General features: G+C 44.6%; 1 protein-coding gene and 1 non-coding gene across 8 annotated transcripts in view; both read left to right on the top strand.

The window, feature by feature from the left end:
- casz1 (castor zinc finger 1) overlaps window positions 1-24,899 on the top strand; it is a 253,053-nt gene extending 228,154 nt beyond the window's left edge. For 4 of the 7 annotated variants that reach the window (XM_065020716.1, XM_065020714.1, XM_065020715.1 and 1 more), the window contains 15 exons: window positions 11-101; window positions 2,920-3,084; window positions 5,529-5,701; window positions 6,230-7,122; window positions 10,794-10,929; window positions 11,462-11,525; window positions 12,531-12,685; window positions 12,826-12,948; window positions 14,099-14,422; window positions 14,972-15,170; window positions 16,131-16,302; window positions 18,027-18,175; window positions 18,825-19,056; window positions 20,016-20,333; window positions 21,215-24,899. In XM_065020716.1, coding sequence (XP_064876788.1) covers window positions 11-101; window positions 2,920-3,084; window positions 5,529-5,701; window positions 6,230-7,122; window positions 10,794-10,929; window positions 11,462-11,525; window positions 12,531-12,685; window positions 12,826-12,948; window positions 14,099-14,422; window positions 14,972-15,170; window positions 16,131-16,302; window positions 18,027-18,175; window positions 18,825-19,056; window positions 20,016-20,333; window positions 21,215-22,512 — 4,492 coding nt within the window. In that variant the 3' untranslated portion in view covers window positions 22,513-24,899. The remainder of the gene's footprint in view (window positions 1-10; window positions 102-2,919; window positions 3,085-5,528; window positions 5,702-6,229; window positions 7,123-10,793; window positions 10,930-11,461; window positions 11,526-12,530; window positions 12,686-12,825; window positions 12,949-14,098; window positions 14,423-14,971; window positions 15,171-16,130; window positions 16,303-18,026; window positions 18,176-18,824; window positions 19,057-20,015; window positions 20,334-21,214) is intronic. The other 3 variants (XM_029664545.2, XM_065020718.1, XM_065020717.1) reach the window with 2 other exon arrangements.
- Window positions 7,149-7,231, top strand: trnaa-ugc (transfer RNA alanine (anticodon UGC)). Its single transcript has one exon. It is a non-coding gene; the product is annotated as a tRNA-Ala (tRNA).
- Window positions 24,900-26,062: the final 1,163 nt, after the last annotated feature.

The following is a 26,062-nucleotide window of genomic DNA, read 5'->3' as shown; positions in this document are numbered from 1 at the left end:
TGACTTCCAGGTTCTCGGGGAGCCAGCACTGCGGACATGTGCATTGTGCCTACCAATACAGGGAGCATTACCACTGCATGGACACGGAGTGCAACTACCAGGTGAGTAGCTGTGTGCTGAACGCCCCATACGTTATACATTTTAGGACACCCCTACAGCACTATGACAAAAGTCCCTTGCTATGACACGTTTTGTGAGAATGTCCTACAATATTCACCATACACCCTGGTGAACAACTCTTAAGGTGTACGTTTTAGGCTATTCCTATGACTTAAGTCCCTACTCCCTCTGATAAAAGTCCCCACTCCCTATGACAAATGTCCCCACTCCCGATGACAGAAGTCCCTATTACTTATACAAGGTTTTGTAATGTTGACCTAAAATGGACACTGTACACCCCCTATTTAGGTGGCCTAGTCAGACACATGTTTGCCTTGTTTCCCCATCTCCCACAAATTGCAGGCTTCCCCTCTCTCTAGTCTAGGCCTTGCCTCGTGTCACCATGACAAACGAGATAACAGCAGTGGGGGTAATGCTGTACTCTTAACAGCCATGGTTCAGTGCCTCCAAATGTACTGCGCTGTGCTGTACTCTACTCTACATCCCCTACTGTCTCAACTTCAGCTAGCGAGAACCCATAGAGACGGTTTCGCTGGGTGATTCAGAGACGTCTCTATAACTCAGTGTCCCGTTCACAAATACGGGGAAGTGTATGAGCACAGAGTTTGAATCCTCTTCCGTGTCTTCCTGACCTCTTGACGGGGAAAACGAAGGGTTCTAGGATATACAGAGATGAATAATATGTCATCACTTCATCTCTGCTCATGCCCAACAAAGGCATGCACAGATGAAACGTTGTTGACGTGTGTCCACCGAACAGGTTATGACTGCTGCCACCTGTCCAATTGAGAGCAAAGGCTTTTTTTTTCTCTCCCTAAGCTGATTCCGTGCACAGTTGGTCTTTGACAATTGGCCTTTTATCCTGGGTTAATTGTAAATATGCTTGAAATATGGTTCCTTTTCGATGTGTTTTTTTATAATTTTCCTGGAGACATCTGCCGTTGCTCTGGGTCTGCTTTTAATCCCCTTTCACGTTATTAATCTTGTCCCAGTCCCAAGAGTTATCATGTACGGCACAGGGAGGGAGGGAAACAAGTGTTAAGGAGATCAGACTACCGGCCTGTGTGTTTGCCTTAGCATATGGTCTAAAAGAGTTAGACAAACACACGTGTATTTGTCAAAGACGTCAGATCCTCACGCAACTTGAGCGGTATGTTTTTCCGTCCTTCCCGTCCGTTTTTCCGAATGAAGGCATCTGTAGCTCCAATCACAAAGCATAACATCTATGACTTGTCACAAGTCATGCTTTCACCGTTCGACAGGATGGATACTTGGCTGAATGTATTGGAGAGAAAAAAGGCTTTGAAATGATTTCAAGTCGTCCTTTAGAATTTTCGTTGGGGTTATCAGGTCAAGTCCCCATCTGTCATTGACTTGAAGTGCAGAGCTCAAAATCTAGACATTTGGGTGTACATATCCGGCAAAAAAACGGCCTAGCTAAGATAAGCACCTCCTTTGGTAGTGATAATTCATGAAATGTTACATGACACACTCCTGGAATATTATCCTGCTGCCAGGCTCAGTGGCATTCTCCTTTCATGGGCCTGTGTGTGCATCCTCTACAGTGGTGGGAATCCTAAAATACATGGTGCATGTCAAGTGGCTTCCAGCTCCCAGACTTCAACTGAAAAGAGGCTCTTCTACCCTAGTCAGCTATCACCAGGCTTATTTTGGCTTCCATGGCGGATCAAACGCAGTGGGACATCCGCAGCTCAACTTCTCATCACGTCCTCATTTACTGCCAAAGATAATCATTTCCAGAATGAAAAATGTTTCTATGGAAAATCAATAGATCAGTTATTGGTGACAAATCCTCAGCCAGAATGATACAGTACTACTGTAAGTTACAGGGTTGCAGAAGATAAAACTTCAGGGGTGGGAAATGGGTCAAGAACTAAGGAATGGCAGGCAACCAGCTGCCATTCATTTGGGCCTTGGTGATACAAATGCTTGATACACCAGGAATTACCATACTTTGTAGGAGCAATTGTATGTGTTTTAGAATGATTGAATTACATTTTCCCCCTGATCTATCTCTCTACTGTACATAAATATGGATATAAGTAGCTCCAGAGTCATTGATTCAGGCTTCTCTAGTTACAGTTCCTGTAACATCAGCTTAAGCCCAATTACTGCAGATTTGGTTGCTCTAGGTCTCTCCAGAGTCCCTTTTCTGTTTTTCTTCTCCGCTCCTCCGTGTAGGAGGCTTTTTCATTTTGAGGAGGGTATCGTAGCATATTCCCTCCTTATTACAGCCAAAGCCGGCGCGAAAACTGCACTGTTAATGCTTTAATTAAAAATGGAATCATATCTCGGTGAGGGAATTGAAAGGGGAAACGTTTTTTTTTGGTTAGCTTGTTTGTTTGTTTGTTTTGTTGTCTATTTTTTTTCCTCCAGTTGCACGTCTGAGAAACCATCTGCACGGAACATAATTTTGCAAAAGCCAGGAACGTCGGAACTGTGATCTTGCATGTCAAGTGATCCATCTTAATTGAACAAAAACGGAGGAAATGGAAAATAATAGAGATACGAGCCGAAGACTTCCCACTTCTTAAATATGTCTTTGTTGCTACCTATCAGTGCCACATACATAGCCCTGGACATATAGAGGCCATGTATGTAAATATGAATAAAGTCCCGAGAGAGTCTGGCCCTCTCCATAACAACACACACAGCCTCATCTTCTACTTTGCAAGTTGGCTCCTGCGCTTTGCAGCTGTTTCCAGAGCAATAGTGACTTGATTTTGTGACTATTTAAATAAACACCAATCTGTTGCCGTGCGTTTTGTCCCTTGGCAGAGGTTCACCAGCAAACAAGACGTGATCAGGCACTACAATATGCACAAGAAGAGGGACAACTCCCTACAGCATGGCTTCATGCGCTTCAGCCCACTGGACGACTGTAGCGTCTACTACCATGGCTGCCACCTCAACGGGAAGAGCACCCACTACCACTGCATGCAGGTAAACACACATGCACACATACACTCATACACACACGCCAAACACACACGCACGCACACTCCAAAGATACGCTGCTTGCTTAGCCAGTACTACTTCCTCCCGATTGGGCTTCCACTGAGGCTGGAACCCAGGACTTCTGCTTTGCTAGAACACGTGACCGCCCTCCTGAAGAGTCTTACCAGTCGGCACCACGCAAAAAGCTAGCTATTCGCTGGCGCTAGTGGGGACATTTCAGGCTGAGGAGTAAGTTCCACACATTCCAATGTGCTACATTCACCCCTGAAACTTACTCAACAGTGACCCCAGCACAACTGTACATCTGGGTCACGGCATCAACTATAAAGGACGTCACACTGCTTGCTTAGCCAATACCACTTCCTCCTGTTTCGGCTCACAACGAGGTTCGAAACCAGGACCTCTGCTTTGCTAGCACATGTGACCGCCCTCCTGAAGCGTCTTACCAGTCGGCGTTACGCGAAAAGCTAGCTATTCGCTGGCGCAAGTGGGGACACTTCAGGCTCAGGAGTAAGTTTCACACATCCCAATGTGCTACACATATACACACTCTTGTTTCACACACAAACACACACACACACGGCACACATTACAGACCCATGACCATTGTCACCTATGGAGATCTGAGGCTTCTTGTGAAATGGGATTTTGTAGAGTCATGCATAATTCATTGATGTTGCATTCCAGAGCCACACACCACAGTACCGGATATACGGTACATACTGGAGTCGTTTTCTAGAATTGGCTAGCTATACAGATTCAGTGTGTCTGTCCTTTAAAGGGATAGTTCACCCAAATCTACCAGAAGCCTATAAGGAAAATGATTGTCATTTTTATTTCTCGAGTGATACCATTTAGGGGAAAATTTGGGGTGGCATGGAGAGTATAGCATAAACTCCTCCCACCAAAAACATGAAAAAATTTGTGAGCAGAGACATGGCCCCCATGCCAAGCCCAGGGAAAACCAGGCCACTCAGGCATGACAAGATGCACACCAATGAGCTCTGCGAGTCTTGAGAGCTCTGCACTTTAACTGTATCTATAAAAGGGAATTACACTTCTTCCACTTTTTTCCATTAAGCCCAAATTGCCATTTAAGAGCAGTTTTTGTGCGTTTAACAAAAGGTGTCATAAAGTAAATAAAATAAAAATGAAAGGGATGAACCCATGTCGTTGCAGCAGCGGCGGCAGCACTCTTCTCTCCCTCCCCTACTCTCTCCTCGCTCCTTAATTGGCATGGGTAAAAATTCACTTACTTGTTTATATTAACTGAAAATTTTTCATCTTTTAGTACCAAGCGACGAGTTGAAGATTATTCCCCCCACCGGATTTGTTTAATTTTTTTCCACATCTGCTTATTTTCAAGGTGTCATCGCGCCGAGTGCTTTCTCACCGGCAGGCCAGCAGCCCAGGGCTTGGATGGCCAGAGATATATTCTTTTTTAAACCCCCCTAACGGCGTAATTGTTATTAAGACGTTTCAGCCCTTGTTTTAACAGGCCTGAGAACCTGCAGATGTTGGCATCAGGCACCTCTGATTTAGTGGGGAAAAAACAGAGTGGCATTTTTTTCATTGTTTGACTCAATATGGAGAAGTTGCCCCTTTTGCGCCGGTTAAAAAGTGCCAGGGATGATATACAATTGCTGCTTTTAATTCAAACATTAGCTGTATTTTCCTCCGGGCCCCGAGGGCTCCTGAGTACCAGAACATTTTAAACTAAAGAAAGTGACAATCAACCTGCCCACCTCTTACCCCCTCCTCCCCTCAAGTTGCTCTGTGAGTTACAGTTAGGTTGCGGTGATTGCATACTGTAGCGCTCCGAATATGAATAGCATCAGCTTAAAAGAAAGCCTTAAATGGAAGGTATTTTTTAACCACACACGACCCTGGTAGTTATACCACTGTCTCTTACTTAAGTTTGTCACGTCGCAATGTTTCAAACAGAGCAGGCTTGCCTTGTTTTACTTAACATGATGTTTGATAAGGTCTCTCGACTTGTCACACAGACAAGTAGCCTAACTTGAAAAAAATACCTCAGTCCGTCTTACAATTTCTAGGTCACCAGAGACTCTTTCTTACCACACTGAGCTCATTTCTCAACAGAGCCTTTCTCAGTTCTCTTAATGGCCCCGCTGTGAAAAAGTCTGACTTAGTCACTGTTCTAAACCACTGCTATTTGAACAAACAAAAACAATGTAAATCAATGCTAGGTTGTCTCTTAAAGATTGGTGTCGGAGATTTATTCATTGATGTCAATAAAGTTGAAGGTTTGTCTCCACACCTCTTTTAGGTCCTTATGGTAACAAATGATGTTCTCAATACCATACCTGGTTAAGTAAAGAATAAGTTGATGAATGAATCATTAATATGTCGATTGATTTGCCTATTACTGAGAAGCTTCAATCCCACACTGCCCTCTCTGTCTGCAGGTGGGTTGCAACAAGGTATACACCAGCACCTCCGATGTCATGACTCACGAGAACTTCCATAAGAAGAACGCCCAGCTGATCAACGATGGCTTTCAGAGGTTCCGCGCCACTGAGGATTGTGGGACGGTGGAGTGCCAATTCTACGGGCAGAAGACCACCCACTTCCACTGCAGGTCAGGAGATCAGAACAGGGTACCCCCCGTAATCGAGAGAGATTGTATTTACAGGTGTCTCTTTTCACCAGGTCTCAACACTATTTGAGTTTAACTCACACCAACCACTTTGTTTAATGTGTGCATCCATGATTGCCCAAAGAAATCGGAATCAATGTCTTTTTTTCATAGACTGCAGTTTGAATCTGCTTCATACTATGGGTTCGATGAGCTAGTAGGCTCCACATAAAAAATTGGATTGTAAGAATTGAGATTGAAATCGAAAACATGTTTGGTTTTGCCGAACAGTCATTTGGAATGGGTCCTTAGCTGGCACTGTTTAAAACACCTCTGGTAAATTGTGAAAGCGATGATATCTCAATGGAGGTTTATTGTGTCACCTTCCTCCATTATGAAGTATTTTGATTATGTGGCTTCAATCCACGACTGCCTCAAAACTTTTCCACTGTACAGAAAAGGCCTTGTAACTTAGCATCTTAGGTGACATCTTTTGAACTTTTCTCCCTGCTTCCCTCCCTCCTTCCACAGGCGCCCGGGGTGCACCTTCACCTTCAAGAACAAGTGCGACATTGAGAAGCACAAGAGCTACCACATCAAGGATGACGCATATGCCAAGGATGGCTTCAAGAAGTTCTATAAGTATGAGGAGTGCAAATACGAGGGCTGTGTCTACAGCAAGGCCACCAACCACTTCCATTGCATCCGCTCAAGCTGCGGCTTCACCTTCACCTCCACCAGCCAGATGACCTCCCACAAGCGCAAGCACGAGCGCCGCCACATCCGCTCCTCAGGCGTGATGGCCCTCTCCTCTGGCGGCTCCTTCCTGATGCCCAAGGAGGAGCCCGGAGACGAGTCGAGCAACGACGACCTCATGGACTTCTCGGCCATCAGCAGCAAGAACTCCAGTCTGAGCGCCTCGCCCACCACCCAGCAGTCGTCCAACGGTCCCGGCGCCCACTTGCTTGCCACACCCACCACGGTGATGTCGTCCTCCGGCGGTGGCCACAGCGGCCTCAAGCCCACCTCCTCGCTGCCGCACTCGGCACGCATGTCAAGCCTGCTATCCCAGGCGCTGCCCAGCAACATGCCTGTGGCACTGGCGCTGTCCAACAGTGCCCTCGCCAGCGTCAACAATCCCTTCTTCCCGCTCATGCCCCGGCTGCCCATGCAGCTGCCCCATTCGGCCGCCAGCCTGATCTCGGCCGTGTCGTCTGGCGCCCACTCCATGCCCACCGACTCACTGTCCCAGGGCGGCTGCTCCTCGGCGGGCAGCGATGGCGCCATGGCATCCACGCCGACCTCCTACGCCTCAGCCTCTTCCATCATGGAGAAGATCTCTGCTAGCAAGGGCCTCATATCCCCGATGATGGCCAGGCTGGCAGCAGCTGCCCTCAAGCCCTCTGGCAACCACCAAGACACAGGTGGGTGTTTTTATAATGTTGTAGTGTCCCATGTGGCTCAGTTGGTAGAGCGTGGTGCTTGCAACGCCAGGGTTGTGGGTTCGAGTCCCACGGGTGGCCAGTTTGGAAAAAAGTATATAAAAATGTATGTACTTACTCTAAGTTGCTCTGATTAAGAGCATCTGCTACATGTCTAAAATGTAAATATTTTTTGTCTATGGTAAAGGAATGTGAGATGGCTCAACACATTATTACACAGCTTGTTGTAATAGTAGCAATGCTCTAGTGCAGTGTTTCCCAAACTGGGGACCCCAAAGGGTGCATTTTTTGGTTATTTTGGTTATTTGAATCAGCTGTGTAGTGCTAGGGCAAAAACCAAAACATGCATGCCTTGGGGTCCCCAAGACTGACTTTAGGAAATACTGCTCTAGCGTATGTCGGCCATTTTTTATACCTCTTTTCTGGAGGGGGGGTTGAGCTAGCTACTGCACAGTTCTGTAAAAGTATAAACACTTTGCTCCTCAAAAAGGGGTGTAGCTAGAGTCTGTCTTTCTTCACAACGTTTGTGGGGAAGACGCAACCCCCCCCCCCCCCACACACATTAGTGTGTAGTCACTCTACTGCAGCAAGAGCTAAAAGAGTGCACACTTAGGTCACCTAACCAATATCACTGGCCCACGGTGGATGAGAACGTAGCAGTCACAAACTGCTAGTTCCAGGCTTGAAGGGGCATACTGAAGGCGTGGTTCACTGCTCCACGCTTGTTATTGTGCCGATGGTTAGCTAGATACCTGCAATCCATTTGTAGATAAATGCGCTGACAGAGAGGAGAGTGGGCCCTGTAAAAGTCTCTTACGGCGTTCGGAGGGGGCTCCCGGGGCTTGTGTTGTACATGTTTCCTCATCATTGGTCTCTTATCTGTGCGTGCGCTCGTTCCAAGCAAATGGAGGTGGAATGAAATTAAGTTCAGAAATTGCAAGAACAAAACCCATTTTTTTCTCTTGCTCTCTCTCTCTCTCTCTCTCTCTCTCTACAAACTGATATAAAAACAGAAATCGCTCAGGCAGAAATGACTCAGCGCACCCGAGCATTCACAGAGAGGGTGTTTTTTTGCAGAATGCAAGAGCAGACACAGATACACACACAGGCACACACATGTACACAGGCACACACAGATACACACACAGGCACACACAGATACACACACAGGCACACACAGATACACACACAGGCACACACATGCACACAGGCACACACATACAATTTGGGCTCACAAACAACAACCTCATTGTCATGCATGCATACTCCAAAGCACACACACACATACACATACACACATACACACACACACACACATACACATACACACACACATTCACACACTATTTGGGCTCGGACACAAACAACCACTACTCATTACAATAGTAGCAAAAATAGTAAATAAAGATGTCTAAAAGACAATAAAACAGTCTCACACTGTCACAACTAAGCAAAAAGAAGACGAGGATACAGGCCCGAGCTGAGACTTTAGCAGGTGCGGTACAGACTGGAAAATTGGGCTAAGACAGGAGAGCGTCTCCGCATGCTGTTGGGCTGGAGGATTAGTTGCCTGGTGGTGTTGTTGGAGAAGGACGGGGCCCTGGGAGAGAGCAGGGCAGCTGCTCGGGGGAGGTGTGATCAGGTAGCACAGGCTGTCAGTCGGAGCTCCACCTCTGGGCCTCCAGGCAGCAGGTAACAGGGGGAGAGAGAGATTGAGAGAGAGAGGGCTTGACTGGGAAGGAGGGCCTCCTCAGATGGGGCTGGCTCCCCTTCCGTCTCTCCACTGCACCAGAACATGAGGGGAGCTCAGCACACACAGGGCTACGCGTTCACTTTTTTAAACAGCAGTAATAGAGAATATAGACGTTTTCAGAGGCACTTAGGTTGTTAGGTTTTCTCTGAAGTTTAACTTATTGTTCGTAAAATATGTGTGAACAGGGCATTTCAGCTAAATTGAAGAGGAAGTGGTTATGGCTCACAGTGTCAAAAATGTTTGAGAAACCTTTTAGCGTGTGGCTATTTTTATATGTTTTTTTTGTGTGTTTTTACGGGCCTATCTCTTCCGTGGTAAACTATGTATTATTTTTTCATGGGTTCAGTATAGACTGCTTTTTATCAGTGTTTCTCACCAATTTACCCCTAAATGTTTTTTTGTTTTTTTAAGATCCAGGCCTCTGAAGGGTTTACTAATTAAACACAGAGTGCAAATGATCTTTCACGACCTCTGTAACTTAGCCAGAGTAATTACATTGTGGTCGTTATTCCTGGAGAACATCCAGAAAAAACACCACGTTGAAATCTACACATTTTCTTCCTCCTTTTTTTCATGACAAGAATCTTTGCCAAGATCTCTAAGCATTTTTTTTTGTTGATGAACATTCACTACTAACTTTTCTTTGATGTGATTAACTAAATGTCTATGTGTAGGTCATATATTCCTCGATATGATGTGCTCTCATCAGGTCTTTGACTTGATGTAATGTCCAATGACAATTTGTCTGGCTAGTTAATCACTGGGTTTCTTTTTTAGGGGAGTGACCTCACCCCAGCCACAAAACGGCCTCTCTTCGACCCCCTCCTCCTTGTTTCCCCATCCCCCCCACCACCACACCATTGTCAGCTTAAAAGGCTATGACACTGACACATCCCCATCTCCGTCCCTTAGCTTTGAGCTGACAAGGCCCAAGACTGGCTTTTCCACTCGCATTGCCTTTGATATGTCTCTGGGTCATTTTCTAGTCAGGGACGCTGGTTCCAACTTCCCACTCACATAGCTGCTTTCTTGCAGGGCACATAGTTGGCCCTCCCGACCTTGCCCGTCACAATACGTCACTACCAGGCCCTGTTTCCTAAACAACATGGCCCCACACAATACCAATCACAGGCGATGCACTCACTCAGCACAAGGGCCTAAAAGCCCTTGCCAGGCACTCCTTCACTCTCATTCGTTCTTCTTTTTTGAAGAAAATACCACTTACTGTCTACCCAAAGCCCGACTTTCTCTATATCGCCCGAGGAGAAATTAATATTTCAATCACTTGGGGATTGGGGGGGGGGGGGGGAAGCTCACCTTCCTGTCAGCAGTCTTTGCCCCCGCCCCTCTCGTCTTTATTTATTTATTTATCATGCCGTTGCTGTCCTCACTCACGACATCATCTGCTGAATACCTATTCAGAGGAGAATCCGATCTGGAGGTCACGCTATTTGAACTGATCTGATTGGCTGTCAGCTCCAATCTGACCGACATAGCCCTGTTCCTCTTGGGCATGCTCAGTTGGCATTGGCTGCCTGCCGTTGTCAGGCCAACAAGGACCAGGGAAGGAAGGAAGGGAAGGGAAGGAGGGCGGGGGGGAGGGCAATCGGAGACTGCCACTTTCTCTCAGCATTAGCATCCGACTTAATGACCAGTTAAGAGGCAGCCTAGCAAATGAGTTGTGACAAGTGCTGCTGAAAAAGGAGTATTTTCCCCTCATATCTCCTGCCTCTCAATCACCATTTAAAGGCCTTGACGGCCTGACATCATTTCGCAATAATTATCACTCTGAGTATTCTTTTCGGCTGGGACAGGAGTCAGATTGGATCTTGTCACAGGGTAATAATGCTGACCAACAATAACTTTGTTGTCGCTCTCTCTCTCTCTGGCTTCTCCTCAGGGAATGGGCTGGCTGGTTCTTCAGCGAGTCTGTTCAATCTGGTTCAAGTGAAGCAGGAGCCAGTCGACCATACCTCCGGGGCCTCCCAGGACTCCATCCAAGAGCACAGCCTGGACCTGAGCAAAAAAGACCACAGGTAGAGTCACAGGGACACACTCCTAAGGTTTACCCCTTAAAAAGCAGGTTTACTCTTAAAGAAAGTAGGTTTACTCCTAAATAAAACAGGTTTACTCCTAAATAAAACAGGTTTACTCCTAAATGAAGCAATGTTACTGTATGAGAGTTGGTGTGAGAGTACTTCATAGAAATGATGAAAGTGTGACTGCAGCTTTGCGAAAGGGATGCGATTTGTTCACTGACTCGTATTTCTGAAAGCAGTTTTGACCCCATTATGATTATTAATTTACTTTTTATTTTTTATTCCTCAAAAAGGACTATGTTATCTCAATTTGCATCTCAATATATGGCCTCCAACACGTTTCGCCATCTCTCACTGATCTCACACCTCGGATGTTGACATAAACCACAACTCCAATCTTCCCTGCAAATTTGTTTAAAAGCTGCGTTTTTGCTCTTCATTAAACATGCACACCCTCCTGTGATAAATAATAATATTTACTGTTCTTATGCAAATCTTGACTAAACATTGTTTATTTTCCTTGTTCCAGTAATGAATCAAACGGACACCCTGTACCGGGAAATACATCTCTTTTATCCTCGCTTATGAATAAGGTAAGATCCATCCATCAAACGCTTTTCATCCCCAAGACAAATTAGTGGGACGCACAGAGCCTCTGTTTGTTTTTTAATGTTTCACTGCTAATAAGATGAGTTTGTATCATTTACATTTTCCAGCCATTTTTCATGTGGTGTAATTCCACCGTACCTCTCACAAATTAATATAATGAACCAGGAGCTGGGTGCCATGCCAGATATATAGAGATGTTTGTTTTTTGATGAGCTGTTTTGAACTCGACATCCATTTTTTCCCCTCCTCCTTTCTCCTTTTTTCTTCCCCGGCTTCCTATCACTCTATATTTATTCATGGAGTTTGTAAATTATTTGATTAAAAACTCGGGGGGGAAAAAGAGAAACAGTCACCCTCATTTTTTAAAAAGAGTAAATGTTTGCTGAGGGATATTTAAATGTGTGATTTTGTGAAGATTGAAATGGACATTGTTTTAATCATAGATATTTTCTGACTAATACAAATGTGCGGGTGGTTCCCATTACCTTGATGATTTAAAGAGTTTTCTGGCTCCATTTCTTTGGCAAACTCACTCACACTACCGGCTAAGGGGGTTTTCTTGCCCTTCTGCTTGTATTGTTGTATCAGGAACACACTCAAACACACTCATGAGTGGTTTCCACAAAGAGGCCGTTGAGGCCTGACGGGAGAGGGGCTTGATGATCAGATGTCCTACAGCTCTCCCCTTCATGTAGGCCTTTTGGGGTCCCGTTCCGAGTCACCACATCACATAAAGCACAGTCGCTCACAGTGGACACTTGGCATGCGCACTTGGCCTGTGCTCAAGCAGAAGCCGGCTGTTTGTAAACTCGGCTGAGCTTCCGCTCTGCCAAAGTGTGTGTGTGCGTGTTTGTTCGCGTGAGATTGTGTGTGTATGTGTTTGCACGCCTGTGTGTGTGTGCGTGTACCTATGTGTGTGTGTGTGTGTTTAGGCCCGCGCTCAGCTAACACTGCCGCCGGTGGTGCTTTATGTGCTGTGTGTTTTGCAGATGAATGCCGGCTTCTTCAGTGCCCTGAACCTGAAGACGGAGATGGAGATCGGCCAAGGGGCCGACACCTCAGAGGCAGCACAGTACCTGAGCCGCATCATGAAGAGGCCCATGCCAGACAAACCAAGCGAGCTCTGGAGGACATATCTGCGCAGGTACTTGAAGAGCTCAAATATAATGCTTCAGGGGGGTAAAATGTCATTGTATTTCTTGAATTATTTTCCCCTTTTTTTATTATTATAAAAACATTTTTTATACTAATTGTATCTCTTCTCTGTTTTGTTGCTGGGTGCAGGTTTGACACGGAGGACTTCTGCGAGGCTCAGTGTGACTTCCTGCAGAAGGTCCACTTCCATTGTCTAGTGGAAGACTGCGGGGCGCTCTTCAGCACGATGGACGGAGCCATTAAACACGCCAAGTGAGTGTGGTGGCACTGCACCAGAAGACTAGTCCATGTGATACACTGTGCCATAGGCATGTTTCTTCTGACTCTGCAGAATCAGCATCAGCCATAGGGCTCATCAAATCAAATCAAATGTATTTATATAGCCCTTTGTATATCAGCTGATATCTCAAAGTGCTGTACAGAAACCCAGCCTAAAGCCCCAAACAGCAAGCAATGCAGGTGTAGAAGCACGATGGCTACGAAAAACTCCCTAGAAAAGGCCAAAACCTAGGAAGAAACCTTGAGAGGAACCAGGCTATGAGGGGTGGCCAGTCCTCTTCTGGCTGTGCCAGGTGGAGATTATAACAGAACATGGCCAAGATGTTCAAATGTTCATAAATGACCAGCATGGTCAAATGATAATAATCACAGGCAGAACAGTTGAAACTGGAGCAGCAGCACGGCCAGGTGTCATCATGCCAGGTAGTCCTGAGGCATGGTCATAGGGCTCAGGAACTCCGAGAGAGAGAAAGAAAGAGAGAATTAGAGAGAGCATACTTAAATTCACACAAGACACCGGATAAGACTGGAGAAGTACTCCAGATATAACAAACTGACCCTAGCCCCCCGACACATAAACTACTGCAGCATAAAAACTGGAGGCTGAGACAGGAGGGGTCAGGAGACACTGTGGCCCCATCCGATGATACCCCCGGACAGGGCCAAACAGGAAGGATATAACCCCACCCACTTTGCCAAAGCACAGCCCCCACACCACTAGGGGGATATCTTCAACCACCAACTTACCATCCTGAGACAAGGCCGAGTATAGCCCACAAAGATCTCCGCCACGGCACAACCCAAGGGGGGGCGCCAACCCAGACAGGAAGATCACATCAGTGACTCAATTAGGAGGTCTGCGTCTTGTGACCGTAGCGTCTCATGCATCTCAACGGTCAACCCAACCCATGTTGATACAATAAAAGAAGCATACTGTATATTTAATAATGAGGCAAATGTATTTTATCATGATGATCATTATAGTATTGGTTGTTTATTACAGTCCATTGTGTAAAAGCAATTTTGCTTAGAAAGCTTTATACAAATGTTAAGCCGATAATTTGAGTCGATGACTGAATGAAAGATCTGACTTAGTGTGTCCCCACCATGTCCATCTGTTCAGCTTCCACCTACGAGCCACGCTGAAGGTGAAATCAGAGCCTCACTTCAACAAAGTCAAGGACTGCGGCGACGGAGCATCCCACCAGTCCACCGCCCCTGTCTCCATGGCTAACAACCCCGCCATGGACGTGGCCAACATGTCATCATCGTCAGGCGGCGGCTATGGCTCCTCCCCCTCACTGCTGGCATGGAAGCAGCTGACGGGCAGCATCCCACAGCTCAATGCCTCCATGCCTAACCTGCCTGCCAATTCGCCGCTGGCCACCACCTCTCTGGAGAACGCCAAGCCACAGGTCAAACCGGGCTTCCTGCAGTTCCAGGACAAGTAAGGGACCGTGAGACTTGCAAATAACACGCATGAAACACTTTGACTTGAGCACCTTTATTGAACACGTTCAGGAAAAATCACTGACCACTGACATGACAAGTTGTATTTTCATTAGGCTACACAAAAAATACAATTATAAAATGAAAGATAGTTTTAAGAATCGTAGGTTTAAGCAATGTAGGTTGTCATGACCTGTCATGGCAATATACTTTAAATGAAATGTTATATATGTGTGGATTTTGATATTCTTGGACATTGGAGATCCTGTATTCCAGGGCTATTCAATTACCAGCCCTCGAGTGCCAAAGTACGGCTGGTGTTCCTATCTACCTGGTAGTTAATTCATCTGGTATAACTAATAATGATATATTTGATTGGTCAGAGAGTCCACTCCCCTGGCGTCCCAGGTCCCTGATTAGACGGACAGAATGAAAACCAGAAGCATTTCATCCCTCCATGACCGCAGTACAGAAGCCCTGTCCTATTTCTGTTTAGAAAAAGGTATTGAACATACCCCCCTTTCTTTTATGTTTTTTGTTCATACAGTGACCCTTGCCTGGCCACTGACTGTAAGTACTCCAACAAGGTCCACTTCCACTGTCTCTTCGGGAACTGCAAGTACGTCTGCAAGACCTCGGGGAAGGCCGAATCCCACTGCTTGGACCACATCAACCCTAACAACCACCTGGTCAACGTTCGAGACCAGTTCTCCTACTTCTCCCTCCAGTGTCTATGTCCCAACCAGGTAGGTCCCCACCTTCCCTCTCCAAGCACCAGCAAATGACTGTCATATCATCAAGTTTTCTAACCATGAAGTATACAATCTATTAGACCTGTATTTGAGGTGATTTAACTCCAGTCTTTCAGAACCGCTCCTCGTCTGTCTTCTGTCTGCTGGGAGACGACAGTCGACTCACCCCGTAATGTCTGTTTATATGTCAATGATGTCATTTTGACTGCCGCATTCTCCCCTCAGAAAAGGCCAATTTAGCTGATATTACCTAATAAATCATTGTCAGCCGCACAATAAACAAGGCTGTCTTGAATAGGGCAAAATTTGGCAAATGTTTCTCAAATTAAACCCCTTAATGGAGGCTCCTGCCTGCCTCTCGTGAGCCAATATTTGGAGGATTTGGAGGATTTTATTTCATTAATAATGTGTCTAAAATCATCCTCTCACTTAGCCCCCCCTCCCATATCCACCTCCTCCCCTCCCTCCCCCTACCCACCTGAACTGAGATAATCCTATATAGCCTGGCTCCTATGGGGGACACAGGCCAGAAACAGATAGTGGTGTGGAGACAAGTTTAAAAAAGGGAGGGGTGGGTTAGAGAGTATTTGATAGACCGATCCTTCCAAATGTACAAGGGGGTAGTTGGTATCAAGGTGTGAATTGTTGGTAGAGTAGAGTAAAATAGATGTCCATTTGAGCAGTCAGCAGCACCCCAAAATCTGTTTATTGTAGGACCTGCAGTATATATATAAATAAATACAAATAGGGAAACAGAAGATTCGTTGATCAGACATCAGAACAGAAACTGGTTGGGAATTCAGCAAGCTTATCTCGCAACATTTTGTTCTGTAGTTTGTATCCACAAGTCAAGTCGATCAGCAGCAACTTAGGTTTAAAGTCATTGTTCTAGCCTGTTTCCCAGTCTTACATTAGGATGACCGCCCCTCTGTCTCTCTGCCTTCCTTCCTCCAGCACTGTGAGTTCAGAATGAGGGGCCATTACCACTGTCTGCGATCCGGCTGCTACTTTGTCACCAACATCACCACCAAGCTTCCCTGGCATGTCAAGAAGCATGAGAAGGCAGAGAGACGCGCCGCCAATGGCTTCAAATACTTCACCAAGAGAGAGGAGTGTGGCAGGCTAGGTAAGCTTTCAATTTAAACAAGTCTCTTTTTCTCTGTCTCTTTGTCTCTCACTCTCTCACTCCCTCTTTCTCATTCTCACTGCTAGGCCAGTGAGAGATGTAAGGGTTAAGGGTGTGAAATCAAGAGAGATGTAGTGATGTTTCCACATTGATTTTCTGTGGACGCTCCGAGCAGATATTCTCTCTATACGCCTCAACTGTCACAGAGAGAGCTGCTCCCAATCCTGGCAAACACATTGTCACGCTATCACAGAGCAATTCACATGGCATAAAACAAGTCTGGCTCGTACTCAACTTTTTATGGAATGTTTTGCATAGGCACTATGAATGTGAAACCTTATTTTCCTAGTGATTACATTGTCGGCGCTGTAACATATATATTTGTTGCTTTCTTTCTCATATAACTTAAATGTCTGGCTATATGTTATACTAGACTTGAATGTATATGTATATATTTATAAGGGACAAACCCACTAAGGTTGTTTAAAAAAAAAAAATATTGTCAGAAATGAGCGATTACATACTTGTTTGTGTTTGCTGTGTACTTTTCTCAGTCACCCCTCATCGTCATCATTCCCAAATCATTTTAAAAGTCTTCTCTTATTTCTGGCTGTTCTAAAAAGTTATTCTGAACACAAATGAAAAAGACAAAAAAGGAATTCCTGTCCTCTATCCTGATCAGCCCCGTTGTATTTTTTTGTATTTTAAAGGTAAAAGGGATCACTAAAGCAAGCACTCAAGTTATAAAACATTTATGGGTTTGGTGGTATCCATGGCAGCAACATTCAACTGAACACGGCCGATTAAGTTACCTGGAAGGGTCTCATAAAGGCCCTGAATGTCAGTGGCTACAGTTATTGACTCAACTTTGCATGGTTAAAGTATATGTGCAGTGTTACTGTGTACAAAAGCTATTGTTTCGTGCACCTGGTCCCATGGTTACTGACATGCTAGCACCTGCCCAGCATTTTGCTCTTTCAATTATTTCTGCCTGCTTTTATATAATGATATTTGGAGGAGCCGACGTTTAATTTGAAATCATGAAGCGATTCGAAAATGGCTCCCTAAAAGTGAGGAAAAGAATAAATGAGGAAGAATCCAACAACAACACAACAGTGCCATGGCACAAAAAAAATGAAAAGACAACAATGGCTCGATTTTGAAAAATGAATTTAATATGGGAATAATTGTATATTTACTTTGGTTTGCAGGGGTGTGTGCATTATTGGCCTACACTGCATAGGATAATGTATTTATGTAAATTCCTAATTGAATAAAGGATGTCACTGTAATAAAAGAGCTCCACAGGTTTAGTCCACGGCAGCCTAGACTGGCTCAGTGTGACACTGGAGTCATCTAATCTAATATGCCTCCTACATATACGGTTGTTTTTGTCCCTGTTATGTCATGATGCTGAATCTAAACCAAAGTAGAGCTTCTTAAAGACAGGATTTTACCAGGTTTTCAGAGCTAGTTAGAGGACATCTTTAAATGGACACTTACACTTCACATTGTACAATAACTGACATTTACAGCTGCTTTGAATTGTAGTTTGGGCGAATCTCTGAAATGTGCCAGGCAATACCAAATTCATATGTGAAAACATCACATTTCTCATAGCATTGAGCATTGAGTTCAACTCTGTGAAAACGTCATATGTAACAAATTTAAAAAAGTTGATTTCTTCACCTTGTGATAGAAACCGTGTCATTGTCTCTTTGCAGGCTGCAAGTACAACCAGGTGAACAGTCACTTCCACTGCATCCGCGAGAGCTGCCAGTTCTCCTTCCTGCTCAAGCACCAGATGACCTCGCACTCCCGCAAACACATGAGGAGAATGCTGGGAAAGAACTTTGACAGGGTTCCATCCCAGGTAACGAAAAGTGTGTGTGTGTGTCTCTGTGTGTGTGTGTGCGCACGCCACATAATGTTCTGAACAGTGCAATTATTAAGACAAATATGTGGGGAGTTTCCATAGAACCATTGCCGGTGATAGTTTGCATATTGAAAGTACACACACCCTTTCACTGAAAAATGTGACTGTGGCAGATCATGTCATAAGGTTTTGGGTTTTATAATTTTCCATTGTGCTTCCTGATTCTTGAGTCAGATGCATGGATAATGAGTAATGAACACCTTTGGTGACACTGTGCATGTTTTACTTGTTTTAACCTTCATGTTACAGTGTATCTATGGGATTTGCCGCTAATATGCTGTCGTTCTCAAAAAAAGTATCATGGAGGTACATTTTTTCCACTGAAAGTGTCTCTAAACAACTGTGTTTTTACATACTTGCAATATGCAAACCACCGCCAGCAATGTCATTGTTAAATCAGTACTCTATGGTGATGTAGTGCCAGTATACGTATGCCTGACAGTTGGTGCCCCATGAGAGAATATCTTACATAAATGGGGAATCCCTACATTTAAATATGTCAATAAATATAATGTTTAAAAAAGAAGAATCCTGTGTGAGGAACATTCCCTACAATATGTATTCCCCCCTGTGTGGTCCTCTATAGGTGGTATCCCATGGCCATAGGGCCGATGACATGCAGCACTTGTCGGGCATGGGCTCGGGCCTCATGGGCAGCCACCCGGGGATGACCCATGGGTTCTCCAGCATGATGGACGAGACGGATGACTACATGGACTACATGGGCGGGGGCAGCCCCCTGTGCCTTTCCTCTGAGTCCTCCAATCAGGACCGCAGTTGCAGCAGCACCCCCGTGGGCAATGAAAGCTCCCCAGCAGGTGAGTTGAGGAGCGGGGGCAGGATATAGAGGCTAGGGTTAGCCAGACTGGTTGAGGAGTGAGTATTAACATTGTGGCCATAGCAACTTGCATACAAATGCATACTGTAGAGTTGATAACAAGAAAAACAATGGATTTATGGACGGTGTTGCTTAGTGAAATGATGGCGATATTGTTTAATTTCAGTGAAAAGTAAATAGTCTATCAAGTTCTATTAAAGAAGCAAGTAAAACTTGGTTATGAAGTTAGAATGAAGTAGTGTGTTTGTATTGTAAATCCAGCGTCATTTACAGTACCATTAGAACTCACAGGACACAGCCATGTCAATTCATGTCCATATCTCATCAAAATCATAATTTCCTGATTTCGTAGTGGATTCCATTTTTACAACAAAAAGAATCTAACAATAGGAAGAGTGGGAAACCAATAAAAATCCATAAAGTAACTGTTCTCTTATTCGGAGGCCATTTATTTTCTATTATTCATTTTCTACAGTAATAACTTATGGCAATGTAAGTTTGATATAGTAGACTACATTTCCCTTTTACCTGAAAGCTATCCCTGTGGCAACAAACTTCTCAGATTCTCTGCTTTTCAAAATCTGATCTTGCCTTCATCAAATGAGTTTCACATTTCCATTATTTTGTGTCAAATGTTATCCACCATTTTCATCATTGTTGCTTTGGCTGGTGTTTGCTTTCTTGATTCGGCTTCATTTTGTATCATTCTCTTATCTTTTCCCTTTTTCCCTTCCTTCCCTGTGTGTTTGAATGGGTCTGTGTGTGTTTGAATGGGTCTGTGTGTGTTTGAATGGGTCTGTGTGTGTTTGAATGGGTCTGTGTGTGTTTGAATGGGTCTGTGTGTGTTTGAATGGGTCTGTGTGTGTTTGAATGGGTCTGTGTGTGTTTGCGTCTACCCTTCCTGTCTTTCTACACTTCCTGGTCATCCTGTCTTTCCAGGACCAGGCTGCCCGGTCACTACTGCTCCCTCTACCCCCGCTGACACTAGCGCTCCCCAAAACGCACCTCCACCACCACCTCCTCCTCAGCCTGGACTTCAGTCTCAGGCTCCATCTTTCCCTCCTGCCCTCCTCCGACCTCCTCTTCCCTCGCTCCCATATCTCGTCTCTCCATCCTGTCTGTCATACTCTCTGCTCAGCGCCTCTCTCGGAGCCACTCGGAGTGTTGTCATGCCAACCAACACGCCAGCTTTCAGCCCCATCATTGCCACTCCGTCTCCGGTTAAAAATGACGTCCCTATAGTGCAGGATGCTGCAGGTACTTATCCCCACGCAAACCAACATTGTAGCTGTCAGTGTCAATTGGTGTAGATGTAGTCTACTTCAGTGTGTACTTGTTTGATCCAGTATGACTTTTCAAAATGGTTGTTGAAGCTCGAAAGAAAGTCAATGGGGAAAGTCACCATACAAACATTATTTGGGAAAACTGTGAAAAAGTGAACATTTGGGAAAACATCTGTAAGTTAGCCTGAAAAGGTCAGGATATACGGTCTAGATGAGACATAGAAACGTTTTTGTTTGCTTAATCTTTATTTTCCATTTGAGCCATTCCCTTATTCTCATGGAGCTTGGTCTTACGTCTCCATTACACGCAGGTTATGCACAGTGTCCCCCTTTGGTATTTACAAGGCTGTGGAAACAGCACTGTAAATTCAGCACCTGTAGTCCAAAGCCGTGGCCTTGTTTAGCTTCCATTAATGGGCAGAGCATCAGCCGCCTCTTATTTTAATCGTGCCCCCACTTTTATCGAGGCCCCTGCTTCCTGTCGAGCCGAACAGGGATCACATCATTAGCAGTGACTCCAGGGGACTCGGCAAGGTAGGCTACCCCTCGTAAACCAAAGGCAGATAAGAGGGGCCGCCAAGATCCACATCTCTGCCACTGTTTGGAGGCTGTAGACACCCAGTAAAAATGTCAAGTACCGATTAGCAGCAAAGTCAATCTATCATTTAACCCCCCCCCTTCCCTTCTTCTTATTCAATAATTTGTAAAGACAAAACAATATACAATTAGGAATGTAGGACAGCCTCTCAGAAATTCCATAAATGAAGATCTCCCCTTGGCCCAGCTTGTTTAGTGTGCTGTACCACTAAACGTTGATCAGTTGTGGAGTCCTAATGTTCTTTCCTCTCTCTGTAGGCAACACCATCTCCATCCCTACGGCCACCGGCGCCAAGAAACGCTTCTGGATCATCGAGGACATGTCCCCCTTCGGCAAGCGGCGTAAGACGGCTTCTGCTCGCAAAATGCTGGACGAGGGCATGATGCTGGAGGGCTTCCGCCGTTATGATCTGTACGAGGACTGCAAGGACTCCGGCTGCCAGTTCTCTCTGAAGGTGACCCACTACCACTGCACCCGCGAGAACTGCGGCTATAAGTTCTGCGGCCGCACGCACATGTACAAGCATGCGCAGCACCACGACCGCGTGGACAACCTGGTCCTGGACGACTTCAAGCGTTTCAAGTCATCGCTCAGCTGCAACTTCTCCGACTGCCAGTTCTCCGGCAACAGCACCCACTTCCACTGCCTGCGCTGCAGCTTCCGTTGCACGGACAGCACCAAGGTGACTGCCCACCGCAAACACCATGGCAAGCAAGATGTGATCAGCGCCGCTGGCTTCTGCCAGTTCAGCTCCAGCGCTGACTGCGAGGTTGCCGACTGCAAATACAAGCTCAAGTGCTCACACTTTCACTGCACCTACCCCGAGTGCAAGCACACTGTAGTCGGTATGTCCCAGATGGACTCCCACAAGCGCAAGCATGAGAAGCAGGAGCGCGGCGAGCTGCCGTCGGTGTCTCCCCGTCAGGAGGGGGCGCACCACATGACGGGAGGAGTGTCCGCGGTGCCCCACGCCTCCATGGGCCTTCTTCCAGCCTCGCCCGGTGGCCTCCCAGGACTCTCCCACCACCACCATCATCATCATAACAACAACAACCATGCCCCCTCCATGCTCTACCCCCCAGCCAGCGTGGCATCTGACTACAACCACCCCTATCCAACCTCCTTGGTCAGTCTGGACAGCTCCCTCAACCTGGGCACCGACACCAGCAGCTCCCTGTTCTTCCTGAAGAACGCCGCTGGCCTGGGCCTCAATGACTCGTTGGACCTGAGCAAAAAGATGCAGCATCACCATGACCCGAGCCTGACCATGGCTGCCGGGCCCAACCCCATGCCACCGCTGGGCTTGCCCGCTCCTCAGGATGACACCACGGGAACATCGGGCGACCCCGAAGATGACCAGTCACCCGAGGAAGAGGCCAATGCAGAGGAAGATGAGGAGGATGAGGATGAGGCGGAGGAGGATCTGAACACTGACTCGTACGAAGATTCGATGCCACAGCCCGACGGCGACAACAAGGACAATGACGAGAGTTTTGACGCTTCCTTAAACCACACTGACACTTCCCAACTGGAAAAGCAAGAGGCCAACCCATGAAAGATACCCTGACACTGAAGAAGAAGTATCCTGTATACTATGAACAAACAAATTAAAGTGGCCTCATTTATCAAGGTTAGAGACACTGCAGATGACAACAAGAAGACAACAACAACAACAACAACAACAAGAAATTATGGCCCAAAATGATTTATGATGATGTTTACAAGATGACCAACAATAGAAATTAAATTATGCATAAAAAAATGAACAGAGAAACAAACAAATTAGGCCCTGTTTTACACGTGGGGCAGCAATGTAAACATTTTACTACACAGCAGTCTTTTTGTGTGCGTGCATGTTTGACTTTTAATTTATTTTACTTTTATTTTTAACCTTTTTTGTGCGTGGAAAAAAACTATAAGAAAAAAAAATCTCTATATAACTATATACGTAAGTGTGTGTGAACTTTTCTATACAAAGGAAATGACTGGTGCAGTCTTTACATGAGCTGCAGGACCCTTGTTAACAATGAAAGGGAAAGACATCACTGTTAAATTACATTGAGGAAAAGTTCTAAAGCAGAATGTGTTTGAACATTTGATCCTATTTCTGTATTAATATTATTATTATTACTATTATTATTATTATTATTACTACATTAAGTGCAGGGGTCTGCATTAGTGTTTTGGCTTGTACCCTTCTCTCTTCATCCTTTGCAAGGTTCTTTTTCGTTCTCAATGTACATTTTCAAATAGAAGTGACCAGTGACTGTGTCCTCAGTCTCAACTGCAGATGGGCATAGATCTCTGAGCGAGCATTTCTCTGTGTATGCAGCTACCTGGGAAATTATGTTAAATTCTCACCAAAATCAAGCTTGTGGACTTGCAATTGTAACCCTTACCCCCTGCCGAGGAACCTATTAAGTTTGCATTTGGATAGTGCACTTTTATATAAACGATGATAGATATTCAAACATATTTTTGTTACCATATGCATCATTGCATTACGATTGCGTTATACTTGCATAGTAAAATCAGACGGCTCGGAATATTGATTTAGAACTAGGCGAGGAACCATCATGACTAACTAGCTGGGGGTCTGAATGAACTGACCAGAGGAAAAGATGAGTCACTCAGATGCAATGAGGAATGACAGAGGTAGCGTCAGGGAGTGTTTGTTTGAAATGTACAGACAGAAAGCAAAATGTGTCAATGTTGGACATTTTGTTTTCCATTTACTATGGCTGTGGTTTAGCGCCTATTGTAACGGTTTTATTTAATATTTATGTGACCTTGCAATGAGACATTTTTAGGGTGTTCTAGCACTTTTTTAGATTTATCTTCAGAAAAAAATATGGCATGCATCTTTTAACAGGGAATTTGCTTTAAGATGTCGTTTTAGTTCACTTTGCTTTGATGCACAAATAGTTGTTAAGTGTGACAAAGAACTGTTGTTCTGTGTTTTATTTAAAGTAAGGACTGATTTGATTTGCTTCTGTGATTGGAGGATTTAAATATGAAATGGGCATGCCCGAGTTATGGTGGCCTAATAACGACACTAATAAGAAGAACTGTGATTTCAATTAATTATTAAAAACATGACAATGCTCAGATACTGTAGTACTAAATTATCACACAAAACACGTTAGTCTAACCTATCTTCAGGTTTACTGGGGGGTGAAAATTGTTATGATGAATTATTTCTTGAATATGGCTTTGGAAAAAATAATCATAATATAGGGAATTATGTGTGTAGATTGTTATCCACAAAATATTGTTTAGAGAAGAAAAAAAGGTTGTACAGTATTTTCTTCTGTAAAAAGACTATATATGAACAAAATGCTCTTTGATGAACAGCTTCCTTTAAAAATAAAACAATTAAAGGAGAAATGAATAATAAAAAGTCAAACATTGAAATAACCCCACTATAGTTTGCTTGTGTGTGTGTGACCTTTTTTTAAAATAAAATTTTTCTCCCCCCCTTAGATTTCTAGAGGAAGTCAGTAAACATTATTAGGACCCTTGCCACACTGTAGCACTGAAGGCAGTAAGGGGATTCCGTTTTTTACCTTGACATTTTCAAAGCTAATACAAAAAAAGAACACTGATTTAGACCTACTAATGGATGTTTCTGGTTTATTTAACACTTTGTTTTATTCATTTTTCTGTTTGTCATTTTTCTGTGTGCTTGTAGTTTTTCCTTAATTTGATATTTTTTTTGACATTTTACTTTGCTGTGGGCATACATGCCTCTCTCACGGACTCAAATGCAAGGCAGTGCATCACTTTTTATTTATTTTAGTTTTTCTGACAACATTTTGGGAATAGCTATTGGGCTGGAAGATATTGTGCACTTGAATACAGTTTATGTGTGTGCCTGTGTGTGTGTAAAATAGCAGGATTTGTAAAAAGTTGAAAATAAAGAAACCATAATTATTATAACGATACATATGTTCTGCTTAGTAGTGCTGTAGCCCGATGACGTCTGGGGTCATGTGTTGAGGGGGAAGTCCCAAAATACTGACACTATCAAAACCTCATGGGGAGAGAGACTAACCCATATACGGTAGCTGGAGCAAGTCATGAGGGCAGAGAACTGGTCTCTCGTTCTGTGATAATACTTAGTGTCTGGCTAGTCTCTCTCCCCCCGGATAGAGACCGCTAATAGCAGAGAGACCTGTGGAACTGCTCTGGTCGCTAAGAGCTACAAAGCCTCGCTTCATGTGACCTTTCCTCGTTCTATTCTTCCAAATGCTTTTGTCCCAGTAGACATTGAAGTAAAAGTTTGTCCCAATAGACATTCAAGTGAAACATCTGCATCGTTGCAGATAGCAGAGAATCAACAATATTTGTTGTCAGGCCGCCCAATGAGGGCTCGCCTCTGGTCAGAGATTAACCAATCAGAACCAATACAATTCAGAGTTTGAAATGGGAATAGTCTGGGGATGAAAGGAGAAATTTGCTGGTGCCAACAAGATGGGTCTCTGTGTCTCTTCACGAAAGGAGTACACTTTTAGTTTCTGGTGTTTTTTTTTCTTTGTGAGCTTTGTGCTGTTAGGTCCCTTCCTCTCGTTCAGTGACACACAATGACCAGCGCGCCGCTCTGGTGGTGTCTGTCCTCCCTCAGCCTACAGCTGTTGCCGTCTCTCCTCCTCCTCTTCCTTGTGATGTTTCTTTAAATAAAAAACGGGTAAAGGCATCACCATCTGTCAGCCAGCTGGCATCCTGTATATAATCTACGAGAAGGAAAAAAATAAACATGAAAATTATATTACACAAAAACCAGACGGAAACAACCTCCAAATCCTACATAGGCTGCTGCTGAAACGACAGATTGCTTTACCGTTTTAATTAACGGGGAAAAAGATGACATGAAAACAGAAAGAAAAACTAAATGAGATGTCTTTTCTCTGTTGCGTAATAATGTACTCCAAAAGCAGTGTACTACTACGGCTTGGTGGCAGACAAATAGAGAAAAGTTGTCAAATATTTTGCACTCCAGGACTAAAAGCCATCTCTAGCTCATTTTCTTTTTCGTTTTATTTCACAACCACACAGGGAGACAAATCAGACATTTTGTATGAAAAGTAGACAGTGAAGTTAATGGA

The sequence above is a fragment of the Oncorhynchus nerka genome, linkage group LG7 (assembly GCF_034236695.1).
Source record: "Oncorhynchus nerka isolate Pitt River linkage group LG7, Oner_Uvic_2.0, whole genome shotgun sequence".
In the NCBI taxonomy this organism is placed as follows: Eukaryota; Metazoa; Chordata; class Actinopteri; order Salmoniformes; family Salmonidae; genus Oncorhynchus; species Oncorhynchus nerka.
The sequence above is the reverse complement of the archived record's forward strand: the minus strand, read 5'-3'. Positions and strand labels throughout refer to the sequence as shown.